The sequence below is a fragment of the Amblyraja radiata genome, chromosome 37 (assembly GCF_010909765.2).
Source record: "Amblyraja radiata isolate CabotCenter1 chromosome 37, sAmbRad1.1.pri, whole genome shotgun sequence".
In the NCBI taxonomy this organism is placed as follows: Eukaryota; Metazoa; Chordata; class Chondrichthyes; order Rajiformes; family Rajidae; genus Amblyraja; species Amblyraja radiata.
Window position 1 is genome coordinate 11,127,633 of NC_045992.1, and position 23,153 is coordinate 11,150,785.

Below are 23,153 nucleotides of genomic sequence, written 5' to 3' on the forward strand. Positions count from 1 at the left end.
TCTAATCAACACAGATCACAGATGCAATTAAAGTGAAGGGAGAATGTGCCTAACCACCTGGCAGGACTGGCAATAGAATTAAAAGCTTTAATATAACTCTACCAACAGCAAATCTTGATCGAAGCTTGCGCCGTGTACAATTTTAGTCGTGATTCAAGTAATGCTCTACTTTAAGCATAGCCACACCTAATTTCACCTTCCCCAAGCAGTGAAGCATGGATAGCTTGTCCCTGGAAGGGAGTTATTGCTTGAAGTATATACTGCCAAACAGGATGCAACAGAGCTCCATAATGGCAGTTATATTGCTCCACTCGTTCATTTCATAAAGGATAGTGATGTCAACACAGGGGAAGAAAGAATGGAAATATCCAGTCAAATGTACCCACTTTGGTCAGACTATTTAAAAACTAATTATCCAGTGTTCATTATAACACAAACATTCCTATCCTTTTTAAAATGAATAAATTTTTGAGGCATGATATGGATGTGTAGCTGTACATGTGGACCCAAGTTGATTAAAATATTATCAAATGTCTTCCCCATATTCAGTTATAGAAGTCTAGCAGTAATCTAATATATCAAGAATGGGAGCAGATTCAAACTTGGTGCTGCAGACCTGTGGGACACTTGGATATATTTGAATCCTTCATGCTGTTCCAATCCCACTTCACGGGCCTAGGGCAAGGTGAATCTCATGATCAGAACTGTAATCTCCTCAGATTTGAACCATAGAAATGCGGTATCTTATGTAAATGAGTGACAGGGAGTTGGGTCATCACCACATCCAGACCCCAAAGAGTTTTGTAAAATCAAGCCTCACTAGAATGGATAAAAGTTGCATTGCAGTCTAGAATTAAACAAATCTCACCTGATTTAAAAATTTAAGTAGCTTTACCTTCACAAATATAAAACATGGCTTTAAAATCTCAAATCTGGACTTGATTGCAGTTAGTAAGAACATTCATAGAGTAAACAAAAAACAGGCCATTAAGAACTGAGGGTCGATGCTCAAACTGTGGCAGCTTTCTATAGCCACATGGGAAACTGAGCAGTCTATTGAACTTGCAGCAAGCAACAAGCTTTAAAAAGAATGGAAACTTTAAATTCACGGAATCTTGTTTCAAATGTTCCTAAACTTGGTGAATGCTCATTGGATTGTCTATAATTACGGCCTGTAATCTCATCTAATCCTGTGACAGGATTTGAGAAAGTATATGTTTCATACCTTGATCTAACATGCATCATCAGCTCCCGGAAAACCAGTTTCCAAACACAAAGTGAAATCGGGAACGGCTTCGACAGACCTTGTAAAAATCTTAATTCTCAATAGAGTTGACATTATGAATGAAGACTTACCACCATCAGAGAATGCAACCCAGCTGGAAAAATACATTTATTTTATTCCCCACTAAACTTGTCCTGACCTCAGTGACTGATATTTTACACAAGAACTCCTGCCCCATGTGTTCAAAGTGGCACCATGGAGTTCACAACCAGATTTAGTCAGGGTGAAATCACTAAGGCTTCAATCAACTGTACAATTAAAAATACAAAGTATAGATTTACATTTCTCGGGAAACAGGCACAAACAGTAGTGCGGAAAACCCAACACCAAGGAGGTTGCTCATAGGAGATATTCCTTCTGTAGCAGTCATCAAGCAGCATATTGAGCAAAAGAATGCAAGGGATAAACCTCTCTGGAGAGATATCTGTGTCTTTGCCAGAATGGTACATCTTGAAGTAAAGACTAATTTAGCCACATTCTGCAAGGAATAGCATCTACACTCTTTCCTGGATACAATGATCTACCAATACAATTGATATTGCTAGGTTATTGTCTGTGGAAGTTTGTATGAGATTAGAAAGAATTGAGAATAGCTCCCTACTGTTGGGAAGAATAAGCTAACAACATACATCAACAAATGACATTTTACCTTGAACAAAGGCTTTTTAACTTCACAACATTAGTTCAGCCTGATGACAACAGAGGCAGCAATGAAGATAATCTGGGCACTTAACAATGGGAAAAGGGATAGGATTGTAATCAGAGCTCCCAATCATCAAAGCAAACAATGTTAACACCAGCAGGGAATGACATTGAATACTTAAGAATAATCAAAAAGTAGAGTTTAGAAATGGGGATAGTGGGAGATAAAATGATTTTATTGAAATATATTCTCTGCATGGTTTCTATTGTCTTGAATGAAGATAACTTTACTGACCAGCAGCTAGCTTCCTGTGGTCAGCCTGACAAAGCAAGCAGATATTGAAGATTGCTGAGACAGCAAAGATCTGATGGAGCAGACAAAGTCAAAGCATAGGGGTAATTAGTGACTGAATGGCTCTCTGAACGGACCCAACGCAGTGAATTGTCAATAATCTCTACCATATTTCCCAGTGCTCGTCAAGAAAAGATGCACGAGTGGAGGAAATAAAACACCACTTTCTGCATCAACATGGAGGACAGAAAGCACACCAATCCAGCAAATGCAGAATCAAATCTCATTAAACTCAAAGGCATTTGCTGCAGCAATCCATTCCTCACAACATATTATACAACCAGTCCCGAATGTTGGATCCGTCAGTCTAGGATGGTTTGAAGTTGGGTTCCAGAGATTAAAACTTGTGCCTCCTAACTCTCAATAGATTTCACATTTTGAAGACTTATTCAGTATCAGCGAATACAGTCCATCTAGGAAAATATAGAAAAGTCTCAATAAATCACAAAACAATTTGCTGCAGGAGATTATTGGCAAAACTGGTTCTGCAAGGCTGGATCAATCTCACGTACACCTCTGTCTAACTAAAAGCAACAAATAAAATTGAAACTTAATTATATCTAGGTGTTAAAAATGACATGGGTGGGGGCAAAACCCAGTTAATTAACATGAAAGCAAGGGCACTAAAGAATTTCCTAATTCTTCAGTCATTTGGTCTTCTACACTTAAATAATCCCAATCATCCACACAGAAACACAAGGTGCATCTTGGATCTAGAGAGCTGCATTACTAATGCAGAGCAGCCAGCTCCTTCCAATAATATTAAAGCAGCATTCCCAAAACACATTGTAGTTAAAAGCATAAGGGGCATTAGTACGGTCAGGTAAATAACTACCTAGTCCTGCTGCAATTCCATGATTTCTAAAGCAGTCTGCAAATTTTGCAGAAACACAATGGGATAGAGATGCGTTCCAAGTGACGTCCACCAACATATTTTCAGGCTTGTTGCTACTCTGCTCATACTCTAAGATGTCACTGAGCAGGTGGAATAGTGAAAAGGTATAATGCAAAGATTTCCAACATAGTTGCTTGATGAGAGGCTCAGTTGGTCATATTCCACACAATGACTTTGACTTTAAAACATGGACCCTCCTTCCTTACATTTACCATTACCACTTCTATACCAAGAAGAAATTAAAGACCAGGCTGACATTTTCCTCATTGGTCACAAGCAAGATTGACCAGCTACAATACAGCTTTCTAGAGAAGCCAGTCAAATTGAAGCAGTTGCCTGCTTTTGCAGCACATTATCAGCTTATCATCAAATGGATCAACTGCCCATCCGGGCTACTTCGAAACAAGGATGGAAATGCTGCTGAATTGTCAGCCTCGGTAGAGGTTGAAAACGATCATATCAGTTAATTCCTCTGGTAAAGACACACAAAACTGCCGATTTCTTCGGGGTTTAAAATGTGAGAAAGAAGCCATTAAGTTTAAAATGCTCATATTATAGTATTCAACATATCTTTGTTGGATTGAGTCCACGGTGATTCAACGTCACTGAACATTGCCCAACCCTTCTCCCCACCACATCAGTTGAATATAAAAGACACATCTGCTCTCACCAGTCTCCGGAAGTAACTGCAAAACTTGCGCAGATAATGTGGACTTGCCATGGACTGGGAAAAGAGTATAGAAGTGAGTGGCCAGAGAGAGGGCAAAGGCTGATGACTATAATTCCTGTTCCGTACATTTGTTCTACTTTCTGAAATTACCCATACAGACGCTGAAAATGGCTCCAAATTCAAAAATAATTATCGATTGGAGGGAGGATTTTTTTTAATCCAGCCCTGCTCTCAGGTAAACTCAGAATCTGTTTCAGTAAAGCAAGAAACTAATGCATTAAAATGGAGAACCTTGGAATCTATTTCATGTACCAGTGCTTTCTCTTCTCCTGTTCTGGTTAGCTATTTCAATGTATTTCGTAGAAGTCGCGACAATAATTTTCCAAGTTAAGTCAAAGAAAATGGACGCTGTCTCACTCCAGTGTTCACAGTCCCCCGGTGCTCCCAATGGCCTTCGATAATGTTACGGGCTCAAAAAGCAGACCACAGCACCGAAACACCTAAAATGAAATCAAAGACTAGTCGCAATCAAATACAACAACCGAGTACTGAAGTTTATCAAGAAGCTTCAAGTAGTTATCTTGAAATAGGCAGATCTCATATTTTCCGTGGATACAGTAAGACTTCAACCCAGAGATAATTACAAGTAACCAAATCCGTGTTGGGACCTCAGCACTGCTGGTGTGTTTCCTCAATTCAAAAAAGGTGTCCAAGAGAATTTGGGATGAAGACTTATTAAGACAAAAATACCCTCATCGAAGAAATGATATCTCGGTTGCCTAACTTGCGCCATTTATTTTAGTGCAAGCTGAATGGATCAGGGGAAGTAAACCAAATAGTCTTATCATATACTTATATATCTGTGTTAGTTAACTCTATTTATGGAACATTAGTCCATCAGTTCAGCTTGTAGTAAAATAAGCAGCTGCTCTGGAGGGTGGCAAGGTTTACTGGTGTCAAATGAATGAGTTGCCCAGCGACCATGTGCACAGTGCTCAGGAGCAATGACTACCAGACCAAGAATGTCGACATTTGTCTCAGTAATCATAAAAACATGCGTGGTACAGGATTTATTCCATACCCACACTAAACCATAACAAGCCGGACCGTGAAGACACAATGTAATATTGCTGAGTAACTCAAGGCCATTTCGTTTTTGTTTAAACTCTGAATTTTGATCTTGCAGGAAAAATTCTCCACACTGGGGCTGTTTGCATACCTGCATGGGTATGGAATAATTCAACACATGATTAATATCAGCTGTGTCTTGACATCTAAAGCACATGGCCATTCATCCTTAGATTAGTCTCTGCCTCCAACCTGTTCATTCACGATGCTGCCTGAAATTCAGACTGTACTGTGGGCATAAACTCCCATGGAAGAGCAGTCACTGACAAAGCAGAGAGCGAGCTTCCCCTTGGTGCTTTCCATATTTAGGGTTAGAGAAGGTCTTGACAATATGAGTTGGTTGATGAGGGAGGGGACTGAACCCCAAGGGACAGAACATAGCCTCTCGGAGCAGAAGCTTGGCGTCCTTTAGCAGTGATCCAGGTATTCAATCACTCGAGAGATGGATTTCTGTCCTGTCGTTCCCACTGAACACTGGAGACAAAAGAGAAATTGGTTATCAACGGCTGACGACTGACAGATTTTGGAAAAGCATTTTCACCGTAAGAATACACTTCTATGGCTCAATATTTGTGGAACGTTTAAAACATGTCATTTTAACAATAAAATGAATTCACAAACTTTACAATCATCTGCCATCTGTGTGCATACGGCATTAGTTAGGTAAACTGAGTGTCAGGTGGATAAATCCTTTTTAGGAATACATTAGTAGACTGTTGCTCGTAGCTATTAGCTGAAAAGCTGCACTCAGGAAGTATTTGTGTAGTTCAGCATTTGGACCACAGCCAGCTCTCTATCAGTCACCCAAGGACATGGTTATGCAAGTAATGTCTTTCTTCCAAGGTCAATAACCTTATCTCTCTGCACTAAATACAGCTTCGCATCAATGCAACTTCAACTCTTGTCCCGGGGATGCTGGTAAAAGCAAGCTACGTCCAAACAGTTCACAGTAAAATGGCGGATTATACATGAAAACTGAACACCAACAATCCTGCCACAAAGAAATTAATCCTTCCACAAAATCTACACCATTAAACACCTCTGCGAGAAGTGAAATGCTGATTCCATTTAATATTTTGGTAAAATGCATTAATTTCAATAAAATAATTTTCAAACAAAGTATCCCTAATGCCAAATTTTAGATTTTTTTAAAAAACCTTGACATTTAAGCTTGTAGTCAGAACTCATGAATAAGGCATCACATCTCAGAAAATAAATAAAACCTCTCCATGTTCACTGATGCGCTCCCTGGCATCCTCCACACTCCTCACCCCACTAATTCTCCTTCCTCGAGTGCCGAGGCATTAACCCACACAATATGCTGTGTCCACCCTCAAACACGCCTTGCTTGAGAGCTGGGGAATTAAGCCGGTGTTTCCATTTGCAGATACAGCTCTTGCTAATTTGGGAATGTAGTAAATTTAGTTTGAAGCACAGCCGTGTGATTTTTGGAGTCAGCGTTGGTCGTATTCATTACACCCAATGATAGACATCTGCCTGTCCCTGGAACACATTGGCTTTTTAAATACCCAGTCTGAAGTGTATGACACATACCGACAGAAAGCAAACCTCCAGGGAAACTGTTCTTCCGTGATCTTTCCATACCTGGTCGATGTTTGGAATTTCACCGGGATCGTTGTGCGTCCATGCAGAATGTGGTCAAATGGGATACCATCCATAGTATGTCCTCACTTTTTCAATTTCATTTTTAAATGAAGCCACGTAGCTTATTGGCAAGATTCAACACCAATTCCATTTGATCGGTATGTTGGCTCATTTCAGAAGTTTATAGGCAACCATTTTGTCATGAGCCTGGAGTCACGTTTATGGTTAGACACGAGGGAGCAGATTTTGTTTCCAAATGGGCTTTAACGAACCAGACAGGTTTTTAATGTTGATCTGGTTGTTTCATGGACACCATTGGACTTAGCTGATTCCACAGGTGCCACACTGGGATTTGATCTTTTTTTCTGTATTTTCTGCAGAAGATTTACCCAGGCCTCAGGACTGCCAGTCCAGAAACTCAGCCACTGAACTATCATTGATTTACAATACTGCTTGAAATCGAGCTACCTGGTTGTTGTCAGAACAAGCTGATTCAGCTCCTTCCACTCTCACAGCATTGTCGCACTGATGTTTGCAGTCATTATTATTTCTTTTCACCCCAGTCCTGCATTTGCAGCGACTATCTGCTTCTCTCTACATCGACACTGGATCTTGTTTCACTCCCTCAATTGGAAACGGGCTCCACCACTCCCCATTTAAGGGAGGGGAAAAAAATCTGTGGTGACTCAGGTAACTGAATGAGCCCCTCCCACTGAACCTCACAGCCCCCTCCCTCATGTCCTCACTTTTTGAGGAATCATCAGATGAGCCTTTCCTTCCCTGGGTGTCTCTATCCCACTCCCCCCCCCACCCCTCTACTCCAGCCACCTCATCTTAATTAATTGACTAACATGATCACCTGCTAGATTCCATCCCTCCATTTCATCGAGTCAAGGGGTAATACAAGTAATCACTCACTGGTCCTGAAATTACATTTTCTACTTGCTTTATATAAGCAATTGACACACTTACTGTAAGATTCATGAAATTCAAGAACTTCTGCAACATCTCAGTCATTATGGAGAAGTCTCCTTCGGGTAAAAGCTCCCTCACAGTAGTAACATTCACCTAAAGGAATAAGAATGAAAGAAGAGCGCCCAAGTGTTTAGTCTGGATAAGGCTTGTGCAGTTGGCATCACTGTATAAATTGGTCAATTCAGGAGTGTCAATATACGTGCAGTAACATAGATAGTAACTTTAGCCTTCTTCTTCCCACAGCCAGCATGCAATCTAAACATCCACAAATAGAATTAACATCTCAGAGTGGATGAGATGTGGGAAGCCCAGTATGGGGCATATCCCTATTGGAAAATGCATACCTCAGCTGCAATATCCTGCAAATGAGTATATTTTAATGTATTATATTTTCATGATGCGACTGATGCTGCAAACATAATAAAGGACATGACCTTATTACTTTTCCCTAGTTGGAATTGATGTTGGTGGTGAACCAGGCTCGGGGACAGATTCATCCCAACAGTTATCAGGTAAAGGTCCTTTCATCAGCCAGAGTGCGGTCCTGATTTCCCATCTACCTCATTGGAGACCTTTAAATATCTTTAATACCAGACTTTATCTTGTACTAAATATTGCACCCTTTATTCTTTATCTGTACACTGCGGGTGGCTTGATTATAATTGTGTATAATCTTTTGACTGGATAACACGCAACAAAAAGCTTTTCACTGTACCTTGGTACACGTGGCAATAATAAACTAAACCAACTTCTTGAAAGACTTTCTGCTGAGAGCACTATTAAAATGCTGCCTAATGTGCTGGACATTTTGAATTCAGTGAGGATGAAGGAATGGCAGTGTTTCCAAGCTGGGACGCGCAAATTGGAAAGGAAAATTAAATAGCGGTGTTCTCATGTCTTGTCCTTCCTGGTGACAAAGGTAATGCACTTGAGTGACATTTCAGAATAGCATTGCTGAGTTACTGCAATGCATTTTGTAGATGTCCCAAACACTAGTTACAGTGTGATGGGGGGGAAGGGGAGGGAAGGAAGGAGATGCATGTTTATCGTGGTGGTTGTGGCACAATTCAAACAGGCTGCTTTCCCCTGTGGGGTGCTGAGCTTTGAGTGTTGTGAGCTGCAGTCATCCTGGCAAGTGAAGAGTATTCGAACAAACATTGATGCAGAGACAAGAGAATGATAACTGCAGCACTGCCAACACCTTGGAAACGGTGCTCTTAGGACTGAAAGTTTAATTACATAATTCTTCCCCCAATAAATTGAATGGCTTCACATATGCTTTGCTTCGATCATGCAGAGATAGAGAATCTGACTGTGGTTATGAAAGGGTAAAGAGAAGCAATTTAAAAAAAACATACATAATACCAGCTTTGATTAAAATAAATCTTCAGAAAGACATTTTAATTTGATGACTTGGATACTCACCGGACTCTCTTGACATAGGCAGCCCAGAAGTAGTGCTGTGTACGAGGCCACAATACAATCCTCCATGTGCTTTCCAGCATGCTGCAACGCTGCAAAACAAAACACAACTCACTGGCAACAGGGCATTGGGAGCAGAGGAGTGGGGTGGTGCTGAGAACAGGACCAGGACCAGATATGAAAGATAGATAGAAAAGGAAAGGAGGTTTGGAATACTGATTTCAATTTCAGGGATATTTTAAACCTCCTTTCCTTTTTAAACCTCACATTTCCTCCCACATCACAAAAGAGCTAGATTAATTGGCCACTAACTTTTCCCCGAATGTGTTAATCAGCCTGGGGTTGGGGGTGCAAGGAGCTTGGTGGCGAAGGTGCTGATGGGAATGCGGGAAGATACATTGGGTTATGACAGGATTTGTGTAGAAATGGATGTTTGTCAGTTGGCATGGGATTAAAGGGCTTCTCTTTCCGTTTTATATCACCAGACTCCCTATCATATGCTGATGTTACTGGTAATGATTATCTGCACCAAGCATAATTAAATATCTGGACTCAGGTTGTCTTTTGTTTCGGAACTCTTATGCCAGCTCCCCGGTTACCCTGATTATATTGATGTACAATGAAGGATTACTCGTTGTTCTTTTCCAACTCCCAGCCGTGATACAGAACAAAAGAAAATATTCTTAATTCAGTCAGATTCTCCCAGTCAAAATTGAGCAGTGCCCTCTCCAGCACTTTAGTGAGTTTTGATAAATTCATTACATCTTACCGGCTAAATGAAAACCTGCAGACTGACAGATATGTCTTATTTTACTGAAAATATTTAATTCTATCAAATACTTCAGAATTATAATAGAGGAATGGCACCTTGTGTTTGGGTCAGAATTACAGCTCAAGAGAAAGGGCATTTACACTATTAACAACAGACAGAAACACCTTTGTTCAATGAACACTTGCCCTGAATGGCTACCATTGCAGAAAGCAGAGCTCATCACAAAAACAAAAATAAGCAGAAAATGCCTCATGCATCTGATCTCATTAGAATAAAATGTTAAACTGAGAGTTTCAGTTAAAAGTCAGAATCTGTGTTTGTGCAAGTTATTCATATTTGGAGGTAGATGTGAGTGAGAAATCAAGAAGGATTGGATTCTTTAGGTTATGCTTGAAAAAACATAGCAATTCAGTTTGGACATGGACTGAATGAGGATCTGACAACTGCAGCATAAATAAATAAAACCGCTGGCTGTAGATTTCTGTCATGAATCGCCAGATTCAATTCTCAACAGCAATGTACAAATTTGAGTTTGAGGCATCTGAGAAACAAATTATTATCCAGTCTGAAAAGGGTCCTGACCTCGAATCTCCACAGATGCTGCCTGACTTGCTAACTTCCTCCAGCGGATTGCTTTTTTACTCCAGATTTCATCATTATAGTTCACATTGTTCTGCACTTCAAGACATTTCCCACGTCGACATTTCAAGCGATCTAATTAAGTGCTGCTTTGGTTGAGCTTTCCTTCACCTGTTGACACATTCTGCAACTCTACCTCAGCCTGCTTCAGATAGAGCCGAAGATAGACATAAAATGCTGGAGTAACTCAGCAGGACAGGCAGTATCTCTGGAGATGGGTGACGTTTCGGGTCTAGACTCTTCTTCAAACGGATTAGTCTGAAGAAGGCTCTCGACCTGAATCAATCAGTCTGAAGGAGGGTCTCGACTGGAAATGTCACCCATTCCTTCTCTCCAGAGATGCTGCCCGTCCTGCTGAGTAACTCCAGCATTTTGTGTCTAAATTCGCTTTAAACCAGCATCTGCAGTTCTCAGATACAGAGCCCCTGGTCAGGCTTACGTGGAATGAGCAGATGAAAAAAGGCGGCGTTCAAATCCTCTTCTGCTTGACTGGCAAAAATTGGACCTAGTTTCCACCTCACTGTGTTACACGTCTATTACACTGTGTTACACGTCTATTACACTGTGTTACACGTCTATTACACTGCGCTGTTAACCAACTGCTGATTAGACAACTCAGCAACAAATGGCTCTAAAAACCGCAGCGGAAAGAGGTCTGAAAGCAGCCACAGCTGAAAAGGGGTCCAGTGGCCTTTTATAGGTTGTATACATCTATTTAAAAGAGGACAAGCAAGTTGCACATCCTTGAAAAAGTAGGACTTTGAAGTTTGCAAACATTGCAGTGCAAACTTTTTATAAAGTTGCTGTGGGTCATTCGCAAGACAAACATGGCAAAACCCATATGCAGTGGAGTACAATCACTGGGATAAACAGGATGACATTGTGAAATTAGAGCCAACCTAAAGAACCCCCCAAAACCTGCTGATTTTTGTTTTGCAGGTTGCATCTTGTATAACACCTTAATAAAGCCTTCTAACCTCACAGAAATATACTGGAGTGCAGCATCACAATAACCGCCAGTTAACGAAGGTGATTCATGGCCACCATTAGTAAAGACTGACGTGTTCCTTCCACAAATGTAACACTGAAATTAATTCTGAACAAACGGCAAGTAAAAATGTGTTAACAATTATAAACCTTTGTGAAGATGCTTTGACAATATAATGTGCGCACCCATGCCCTAATCCAATCAATGAGTTATAGCAAACAAGTATTTGAAACATGAAACAATTCTAAAAAAAAAACAATATTGTGGAAGAAGAAGAGGTGACACTTTGATATGGCATCTGTTTGGTGAAATGCTTCTTTCATACCTTTATTCAAGTCGATCTCTTCATCCTCCTCCTCCTTCTTCTTATCATTATCATTCTTGGTGCAATTTTCTGACTGCACCCATTCCAATGACCCGGCAGTCTCCTGCCACTGGCCACTCTGATCCTGAGGTGGTGTTGGTGTGTCTTTGATGAAATCATCAGTCTCAGTCTCTGCCAGTCGGGCAGCTCGTTGCCGCTGCAGGAACAACTGGAAGAGCAAAATTATTCATCAAACTTTTGTCAACCAACCAAAATGTATGAAGCAAAAGTTGATTAAAGATGAGTCAGTGGATCATTACGAGCGTATAACATGCCAACTTGTCACACAGATGCAGATAACAACCTAGGAACATTTGGTGCACTTCAATGTAACAGCTCGAGTTCCGACACAAAGGAATAGCAAATAATTATCCGTTTTCAAAATGCTGAAATTCAATTTAAAAAAGCAAGTTAAAATGAAATCTAAAGATACTCACCATTCCTTAATTATGGAAAGTCAACAGAGTTATTTTTTGAGGGGCTAATTAGTCAGGGGACAAAGCAGTCAACATGGATTTTAACAAGGCTACGCTAAACAGTCTGATTCAAGGGATTGAATGAGATCATCATCAGATGGCAGGAAGCAGAGGCTGAAAGATATTTTGGTGACTGGAAAGCTGTTTGCAGAGCAGTTCCACAGGCCTGAAAGAGTGGCTGAGAAAAAAACCTCACTGCATTTGAACAGTATCTGATGCAGCACTTGATGTGTTGTAAATCTAACGAGAGTGTATAGTAACTATAGTCAGATAGTTACTGGCATTAATCTGACTATTGTGCTCCAGACCATCTCTAAAAGGTTAACTGAAGAGATTCAATACAAGAAGCAATTAGAAGCAACAGAATTGAGACCCTATACTACAGGATGAGATGAAATGCACGGTTTATTAATCTGCAAATATGGAGCATAGATCCTGGGCTGACACAGATCCAAACTTACTGATTTCTGTGAACATAATGTCGACACTTCCTTCACGTTTTTAATCAGCAAATCCAGAAAGTTGGTCATGTACAGATATGAACCAAACTAACCTTGCATAACCCAAAAGACCATAATAGAGAAAATACAGCTGGTAAATTAGATCATTTGGATCAACGATGTTGTTTATACTCCAGGTGAACCTCTTTCCTTTTTTTCCTCTTGTAACCAAGACCCTTAGGTCAGTGGGGAATAAGTTGGAGAAAACAGTACAGGGCTGCAGATCATGCCAGCAGGTACATTTCTCCTGTACAGGAAAGGCAGGACAAATTACTTGACAGGGACAGTATTCATTGTCTTCTGTCCTGATCAGGATAATTGATCCTGGCTTATTCATATCCACACTTGCATAATATGGAACCAGTCATGTTGTACTTCATCAAATGGCATACTTAGAGAAATCTTTATATAACAGGCACCCACCTGCACCAAGGCCTCGATAGCTCCCACCTGTCCTTCCATCTGCAAGCTGTCGTTTCCATCCACAGCACAGAATGAATCAAAGGAGCAAGGCGTTTCCATGTCAACAAGACAGTGCCTATTGCGAGCACTGTGCTCGACCAGATTAATCAGCAGGCCTAGACCCTGCAGAACATAAACACATGACATTCTGAGTAAACAGTGTGAAGGATCCTAACCTGAAATCACAACCTGATACTTCATCTGTCCATTTCCCTCCACAGATGCTGCCTGACCCCCTGAGATCTTCTAGCAGTTTGTTTTTTTTGCCAGCAGTAACAGTGCGTGAACCAGTAAAGGCCAAGGTGCCAGAATATGAGGTGTAAAATACTCTCATTGTAAAACTACAATATTACTTTGCTCATAAGACCTGGGTACATTTGTTACCAAGTTATCTTGAGAAGGCAGCTCATGTAATTACATTTTCTTCACCTATTATTCCTTTCATATTTTCATTTAGCCAGTTGAGCCTGAAACCTCTGTGACAAACTGATTAGCATCCCTCATCCTTCTAAACTCCAGCCAGTACAGGCCCAGTTCCGACAAACACTCATCATAGGTTAAGCTACTTATCGCTGGGACTATTGTAAACCTCCTCTGGACCCTCTCCAGATCCAGCGCATCTTTCCTCAGATACGGTACCCAAAATTGCCCACAGTATTCCAAATGCGGCTTTACCAGCACTTTAGAGCCTCAGCATTACATCCCTGTTTTTGTATACAAGCCCTCTTGAAATAAATGCTAGCATTGAGTTTGCTTTCTTTACTACTGTCTTTAGTCCTATGCAGTCTGATGCATGATTCAAATTTCCAAACATGCAAGAAAGATGTATTACAGTTTAGTTTGTCACGTGTACCGAGACACAGTGAAAAGCTTTTGTTATTGTTGCGTGCTACCCAGTCAGCAGAAATACAATACATGATTACAATTAAGCCATTTACTGTGTATAGATGCATGATACGGGAATAACGATTAATGCAAGTAATAACGATTAATAACGATTAAAGCCAGCAAAGTCCGATCAAGGATAGTCCGAGGGTCACCAAGGAGGTAGATAGTAGTTCAGCACCGCTCACTGGTTGTGGTAGCATGGTTGCCTGATAACAGCTGGGAAGAAACTGTCCCTGAATCTTGAGGTGTGCGTTTTCACACTTCTATACCTTTTGCCTGAGGGGAGAGGGAGTGGCCAGGGTGCGACTCGCCCTTGATTATGCTGCTGGCCTTGCCGAGGCAGTGTGAGATATAAATGGAGTCAACAGAAGGGAGGTTGGTTTGTGTGATGGTCTGTGCTGCATCCACAATTCACTACAATTTCTTGCAGTCTTGGATGGAACTGTTCTCAAACCAAGTTGCAATGCATCCTGATATAAAGCTTTCTATGGTACATGTATTAGAACTGGAGCCTGGAAAGTAGTTATGACACTGTAAAATATTAAACCAAAAAGCCATCAGCCACTAGTATAGTGTTTGTGGCTGGGAAAAATCATCTGAGAAATGTTCTTACCAATGTAGATGACAATTGAGATCTATTGCTAGTTACATAACAAAAGCCAAGGTCCAGGAGGAAGAGAATGCAACCTATCTGATGACCTTAAGTATTTTATTTCCTTTAACAGTGTGGAGGCAGTTTTCACCCTCGGGCTGGTATGAACATCCCACTGCGTGGGGACTGAATGAATCAGTGCTGCTTATGCTTCAGTAGGCTGTTCCCTGAGCTCGAGCTAACACCACTGAGTCACTGGCCTTCTGCTAGCTGACATCTCTTTCCATCCACTCCCCCTCCCACACACCAAAGCTCATTTCACAGCACACAGATACTGTAAGATAATTATTTTTTTTTTAATCCAATTTACTAGCAAGATCAGCTCCATTTAACATTGAAAATTATCTCTGCATAATTCTGATAACACAGCGATGGAATGAGTGGCACTGGGCAACAGCCCCACTGTGACTAAAATTAGATATTAACCCGGCTAGGAGTCTAAGTGCCCCATACAGAGCAGTGCTAGTGTTGGTCAAGCACTTCCATAGATGATAAAAGCCAAGACCCATTGAAACCAAGACCCATGAAAGTCAAAACTCATTGAGGATCTGTCCTCAGGAATCCTCAGGGATGCAGGTAGATCCAGAATTGCAAAGGTAAGACCACGTTCACTGTGTGGCCCAGTACATCTGACCACAGAAGTAGATGAAGAGGGAAAGGCTGCACAATATATTGGGCTAGAAAGTAATTGAGATGGGATGCAAGGGGAACGGATTGCTCGGGATTAGAAGGATAAAGTCAGAAGGACTAGTGAAATAAAGGAAGGTAAAATTATGAAGAGGTGAGATCAGAAGAAAATCGAGTGCAAGAAAAAAAGGTGTCATAGACTGAGGCAGCAGGAGGCTGCCCTGGTCTGCAGGTTGCACCTAAGCATGTCTTTCTATCACTGACGGATGCTCAGTCTAGATATTAAGATCTCCTGGTTACTCATTTTTAGACCATTTCAGGCAGTGCACTGAATATGTACCAATCATCTTAAGTTGGTTGTATTTATTACACAAAAGCAAAATAATGTAAATGCTGGATATGAAATAAAACAGGTTTTTTTTCTATCTTATACTGTGCATCTTTAAGGGCCTGTCCCACTTTCACGACCTAATTCATGACCTTTTTTACTCGTGGACATTTTTCATCAGGCTAGAAAAACGCCCCCGACCTACTTGATGCCACGAGTACCTACGACTAGCATCACGACCTACCTACGACCTCGTGACGACCATGCTGCGAGTACGAGTCAAGGGCAAACTCGGCAGAGGTCGTGAATTAGGTTGTGAAAGTGGGACAGGCCCTTTACATAGAATTTTCAGTTTTTTGATTTTAGATTTTCATCACAGGCAGCATTTTGCTTTGGTATAATGATCCACATCCTAATTTTATCTTGCTTTATTTCACTCCCCCGTCTGACTTTATCTTTCTAATCTCAAGCAATTTGTCCCGTCTCATTGAATGTATTGTGCAGCTTTTACCGTTCCATCCTCTTCTATGGTTAACTGTCTTGACCAGACAATGAACTTGATCTTGCCTTTGCAATTCTAGATCTACATGGACCCCATCTTTCGGTCTCTCACCTTCATTACAGTTTTAAGTTGCAAACGGGTATCATGACATCACCCCAATCAGTAAAAACAGAAAATAGTGACATATACAAAAGGCGAGGCCACAAACGCGTGGAGAGGAAATTCATTGACATTTTAGGCCTATTGCCCTTTATCAGAATTGATGCCAGGTCATCGATTGGAAACATGCTTTTTCTTCTCCTCTGCTGCGGCCAAACCTGCAGACTTCTAATACTTTCTATTTTTGCATTATTAGGTAGTTTATAGCTTGGTTCTGTGTTAATATCTTGCATTAATCACTGCCATCACAGCAGAAGCATTAGCAGCATTCATGGAATCCTTCATGGCACATTAGAGACTTCCATACTAACAGTCTGCTTGATCGGTAAGTACTGTTTGGCTCCTAATGAGCGAATACAATACAGGCTGTTTGGGACCATACTTGATGATTCTATCCTGCAAGTTGAAGGTCGGAGTCAATGATAGAATCATTGAGGTCACAGATATGTGTTCAATAACTCATGGCACATAAGCAAAAGATCAGACAAAGACAACATCTGAAAACAACAACATCCCTCTTCACTGTTTCTTCACTGTAGGTTTTTGCTGATCTCAATTCCTCCCTTTGGGTTTCAATTCAAGAGCCGGGAGAGAACCATCCCTTGGAGTATATCAACGCACCATTCAGGAAAAACAAGGAAAAATATGTTCTTAATAGTTAGGGCTTGGAATCTTTAACATATTGGCTGGAGATCTTTTGTTCACACATTTAAATTGAGCATTGTTGAGAGGATATACATCACCAGGCTAAACAAACAAATCTTGGTTGTAATTCTTAATAGACGCCAACTAATTACACATTAGTTACACACCGTGGCCTTAGCTGAATTATACTGTGCACCTTTATCACTACGCTGGCTCAGTGAAGATGATGAGTAGAAAGCATGCCAGTGATTCTCATGTTAAAGGGTGTAGTGGGTGTAGTGGGTAGCTGAATAATAGTTAACTTGCCTACCATAGAGAAACATAGAAAATTGGTACAGGAGTAGGCCATTTGGCCCTTTGAGCCATTTAATATGATCATGGCTGATCATTCAGAATCAGTACCGACGAGACACAGAAAGCTGGAGTAACTCAGCGGGACAGGCAGCATTTCTGGAGAGAAGGAAAGGCGGACGTTTCAGGTCGAGACCCTTCTTCAGTCCCATCTTCACGCTATCTAACGTGCTGTGCTTGCAGATAACTCAAATCAACACAATACCTCAACTGACTAAATCACTATCAGGTGTCCAATCTGCCACGTTATGTTCCTTAGAGATCAATGCAAAGCACTGGTGCTGCTGGTCTTCACACGGAGCGAAATTTATGCCACAGAGGCAACCGATTATCTGGTTCAAAGAAGTTGATTATATTCACATTGAAAGAGGCATTGAGGAATGAGCTTAGCTGGTAAATACACTTCTATTTATCATGTTAGGAGAGGAGAGAAGCTGGGCTTGAAATAATGTAATTTTCTTACCAGTACTCGAACATCAAATCTCTGTTCCTGAGGTATGTATTGCGGCACCTGAAGCACACAATTCATGGTTGTACTGATGAGGTTGTCTTGCTCACCAGTCTTGGTGCTGCCCCACTCTAAAACGACAAAAGAACAACGTAATGAATAGTTGAACAAACTGAAAAATGAGCAATAAGTTTACCTCAAATAAATGGCATCAATAATAAGCGAGACATCGTTGGACACCCATAGAAATGTAGGGGGTAGGTTATCGGCCAGAAGCCAGACCTCCGGAGCATTGAGTGTGTAGGAAGGAACTGCGGATGCTGGTTTAAACCAAAGATAGACACAAAATGCTGGAGTAACTCAGCGGGTCAGGCAGCATCTCTGAAGAGAAGGACTGGGTGACGTTTCGGGTCGAGACCCTTCTTCAGCCTCTATCCTCCTGAGCACTGATCCAGATAGGCAGGTGAAGACTTTAAATTTAACAAGGCGGTCTGGATTTTAAACTTAAGTAATTAAATAAATCTGAAAGTTTTAAACCAATGTCAATGTCATGAAGCTACCAGATTCTGGTAAAAACATGATCTGATTCACTGATGGTTGTTGTTGGAGAAAGTTTCCTATCCCTTCCCAGTCTGATCTGTGACTTCAGGCATCCCAAGTGAGTTCTCTCTGCTCACTGCTCTGAAAGGCTCTGTGAATTTTCAGTGTATAATTTAGTTCCATTGTAGCTGCTGAAAATAACACAAACTCACCGACCTCAAACATTGCAATATTGCATCCAACAGTCAACCTCACCAAATATTCTCGCAACTCTTGATTTAAAAGGGAGAGTTGAACTAGTTTGTTTCATGACAGCTCAAGATAGTAATATTTGCAGATTTATACTGGGCAGAATGTTAACAGAGGCGGCGGTACTTTTTGAGAAGGCTACACTCCTTCAAAGTCTGCAGTAAGATGCTGCGGATGTTCTGCTAATCGGTAGCAGCCAGTGGCATCTTCTTCGCTGTTGCGTGCTGGGGCAGCAGGACAAAGGCCGATAGGATCAACAAACTCATCAGGAAGGCTGGCTCCGTCCTGGGAGCGGAGTTGGATTCATGGGAGGTGGTCTTGGAGGAGAGGATGCTGCTCAAACTGCAGAGCATCCTGGACAATACAGCTCCCCCCCCCCCCCCCCCCCCCCCCCCACCCACCCCCACTAACGACACACTGGTCAACCTGAGGATCACCTTCAGCAACAGACTGGTTCCACCAAGATGCAGGGCAGAACACCACAGGAGATCCTTCTTCCCTGTAGCTATCAAACTGTTCAACTCTTCCCCCTTCTGTCGTGGAGTCGTCTGAGACTGACTCCCCTCCCCCCAATCTTTGCACATCCCCAATCCTTTCCACTCGACACTTTAATTTCATGTATTTTGTGTTTTTATGACTGTTGGCAAATCATTTTCTCTCCTGGGATAAATGAAGTTCTATCGTATCGTATACCAGTCATCACAAACCCTGGGTGCATTCAATCCCACCTACAACAGAAAGCTCTCCTTTCTCTGCTGATACATGGGGGCTCCTCTGCATTAAATAGCCCAGTTGAGAAGCATTGAAAGAAGCAATTGCTCTTCACTGCAAGACTCTGGTGGGCACACCAAAATAAGCCATAAATATATCTTAACTCACCCTCACCTTAACCACCCCCCATGGCAGATATTTAATACATGACAGTAGGAATGACTACCACGTGACCCTTATGGAGAAACAGACTTGCATTGGTGTTGAATAACCCCTTCTTCGGATTCAAGGATGACTTGTTTCTACTCTTGCTTTGTGGGACTGAGGTGACTAAGAAGGACAATGCAGGAACCACAGGTACTTCCACAGATGGAACAGGTGGCTGACAGAGTGGCTGGGCGGTTATTTGAAGGTTGCTGAACTCTGGTGCTTCCAATGCATGGCTCAATGCAGTAAAGAATTATTTCACCATACTTTGCAGCCCAGTGAGAAGGAAAGACAAACAGCTGCAGATAACAAGCTAACAATAGATGCAAACACAAAATCAAACTGCAGGTGCTGCAAATCTGAAATAAAACGCATTGGAAACACTCAGTAGATCAGGCAGCACCTGTGGAAAGAGAAGCAGAGCTAATGTTTAAGGTCCAAGACTTTCACCAGAGTACTTTTAATTAATTATTAAGAATGGAGATTTTAATCAATTAAGAATGGAGATTTTAAGTTCCCTCAGAATTAGCAATCAGATAAAAGCAATGTTATACAATCCTGGAACTGAACAGAATTATTGAACTTAATGGGGAACCTTAAGTTCTGATGAAGGATCTTCGATCTGAGGCATTAACTAGTTTCTCTTTCTACGGATGCTGTTTGGCTTAATTTCCGTTTTTGTTTTGTCTTCCAGAGTCGGCACGTTGATTTTTCTCAATTTTAAGTCATGCTTCTTTTGTTAGCAGTGCGTAAAATCTAATTGAACATCACAGATGGAGGGAAGCAGCAGAATAATTGCCTACAAACACAATTAAGCTGGAAATGTGTCTCTCAAAGTAACAGTACTCTTTGGAGATAAAGTCTGGATACATTTCCATCATCACAATTTATGGGAGAACAGTGCAACTGGTCACTGACTGAAAACTTAACCTTCCCTAATGAGTAACTTGAAATTTGCAAAGAAGAGGAAGTGGTTTTATTGAAAGCACATTGTTAAATGCTACCAGATTGTTTCGGTAAGACTCCATTATCAGGAACCTGCTCTATTAACTTTATGGGCCGGTAACAGGTAGCACCATGTTGAAATGAAGAGAACAACAACAGGGTGACTCAATTCTGGTGTTGGCAGCTGCTGCAATTATTGTAAAGTGATATTTATAGAGCGACACGGAATATGGCAGACATGCCGAGGTACTGAGCATACAAATTCTTTGATCATTAATTGTTGGGAAGCTAGGTCGATTTTCAGGCAATGCGCTTTCAATTTAAAGACTGAAGCAAAGGGCCAGTAATGAGTAAATTGTTGAACTTGGAGGAATTTAGAAGTACGTGCAACAACTTGTGGTTTTTCTGGCTTAATAATGCACCACAGCAGTTTACTACGAAACAGTCCACTACGAAAGACACATTTGGTGTCAAACCTTAATATTTTATGCACCATTAACTTAACGCTTTAACGCAGATGGCAGGGAACAGGCATTGTTCCGACAAAACTTACCATTGTCATTGGTCAAGTTTAGCAGAACACCAAAGATGGCTCTCATGCAGTCCTCTACTGCTTTGCCAATATAACACGAGGCATTGTATCCAGGAAGAGAATTGCTGTTTGCGAGGCAGATCTTGCTGTCTTCCCGATTATACCGTGTGATCAACTGCTCACAATGTCGTAACGCCCTGCAGATGAAGCACATCAACAAGATATCAGGAGAGGAAGGGCCGTGCACTGGTACATGCAAATTTGCTTCAACAATACAACAAATCAGATTGCAATGAAATGATTTAACAAATATTGCAATCTGCAGTACTTAGAAATGAGAACATTAAATGTGATGATCAAATACCATTTTGTTCGAAAGGAAAAATACCAGGAAAGTTTAAAAGCCGCTGCTTTTTTGGGTAGTGAATATTAATTGGAAAAAGGAGTTGGCTATCTTGCACTTTGAGTTAATTTCCCTGTTCAACAAGATTGTGACTTCAGCTAAATTATGTGGCCTGTTCCCCACAACTTAGAATTTCGAGAGGTTACAGTCCAGAGGAAAGAAAGTGTTCATTTGAAAGACACATTTGAAAGTGTTCATTTGAAAGAAACAGGCCGTTTAACCCACTGAGTCCATACTGACTGTCGATCACCTGGTCCCACTAGTTCTATGCTCTCCCAGATTCTCATCCACTCCCTACACACATGGGGAAATTTGCAGAAGTCATGTAAGGGCCTGTCCCACTTGGCCTTAATTTACGTGACAGGTCGGTAGTGACTGACGCGCGACTGTCACGCGTGTCTTCATGCGTCAGTACAGCCGCCTGGAGCGCGTGGCGTCATTTGAATACCCAGTGGAAAGTTGTTTAGTGCATAATACTGTATTTTCTTTCGAATTATGGTGTAATTCAGAAAATTGGTCGCTTTGGGTTATGTTTTCATCCTCCCCTCCCCTCCCCCCCTCACGGAATATCCATGTTTGCTCCGTGCTCAGTACAAATTGTATTGGTTCCATTCGCTGTATTGCGGATGGTACCCCGCACTGAGGAAATGGCTAAACACCTAGTAATTAAGTGACTTTTGCACGTTCCCTTGGGGGTGTGGGATGGGGGTTCAAAATGACGAGAACTTGACACGTTGCGAGTGAAGCTGGAACAAAAAATAAATAAACAGGTAAAATAATGAGAGCCGACTCAGCGTATAAGCAAAATACCGAATATTGTTCTTTGACTCCCTGACCTTGCATTAACATTGAACCTTGAGCCGTGAACTCAATTATCGGTGCAGCTGCCCGTTGAACAAAATGGTTTAAACTCTATAAAAGAGTGTCAAGTGCCTGAATATTCACAATTTTTAATGAATCAGCAGCATCAAACGTCGCAGATCTGCCTACCACAATATGTCACCTACATGTATACAGGCAAATAACTCAATAGAGATGGCTTATTCTCTGGGGACTTTCTGATTTCAACTCCATCCCAAAATGCACCTACGTTCCACCATCAAAAGCATGTACAATCAAAATATTTGTGATAGCTGATTTGTGATAGTACATACTGCACGTACGAGGTCAGGACGACAGCGTGCGACCACAATACGTCCGCATGCGTACGCTATACGTCACGCCGGAGGCGCGCAAAGATTTTGTGCACGACAAAATCCCGAAGTCTCGCGCAATACCACTCGCAACTCCATACCCCTCCGCGCTTCTCCATGCGACCGTTCCGCTCCGCCCACACGCTACCCGTGCGTCTCAACGCGACGACGAGGTCGCGTAAATGACGGCCAAGTGGGACAGGCCCTTTGCCTACAAACCCACGTCTTGGGGATGTGGGAGGAACTTGGAGCACTCGGAGGAAACCCACACTGTCACAGGAAGATTGTGCAACTCCACACATACAGCACCTGAGGTCAGGATTGAACTCGAGTCTTAGGTGCTGTGTGGCAGCAGCTCTACCCTTCATATCCATGTAAAATGGGCAACCTCTTATACTGAAAGTGTTGCCCCCAAGTTGTTAACCTAAAAGATTCTCCCAAATTCCATCTTGACAACCCTTTCTCTGCATTTTAGATATTTAAATAAGAACACCAGTCATTCCTCAGAACTAAAATAAGAATGGCCTCAGGTACACAAAATTGCTGGGGAAACTCAGCGGGTGCAGCAGCATCTATGGAGTGAAGGAAATAGGCGACG

General features: G+C 41.6%; 1 protein-coding gene across 3 annotated transcripts in view; it reads right to left on the reverse strand.

Moving 5' to 3' along the window:
* Window positions 1–231: 231 nt before the first annotated feature.
* The window catches only part of wapl (WAPL cohesin release factor), a 137,548-nt gene continuing 114,626 nt past the window's right edge, over window positions 232–23,153 (reverse strand). For all 3 annotated transcript variants that reach the window (XM_033012600.1, XM_033012601.1, XM_033012603.1), the window contains exons 13-19: window positions 20,981–21,156; window positions 17,791–17,906; window positions 13,137–13,298; window positions 11,699–11,906; window positions 8,978–9,066; window positions 7,550–7,645; window positions 232–5,446 (exon numbers count right to left, since the gene is read on the reverse strand). In XM_033012600.1, the coding sequence (XP_032868491.1) occupies window positions 5,381–5,446; window positions 7,550–7,645; window positions 8,978–9,066; window positions 11,699–11,906; window positions 13,137–13,298; window positions 17,791–17,906; window positions 20,981–21,156 (913 nt within the window). In that variant the 3' untranslated portion in view covers window positions 232–5,380. The remainder of the gene's footprint in view (window positions 5,447–7,549; window positions 7,646–8,977; window positions 9,067–11,698; window positions 11,907–13,136; window positions 13,299–17,790; window positions 17,907–20,980; window positions 21,157–23,153) is intronic.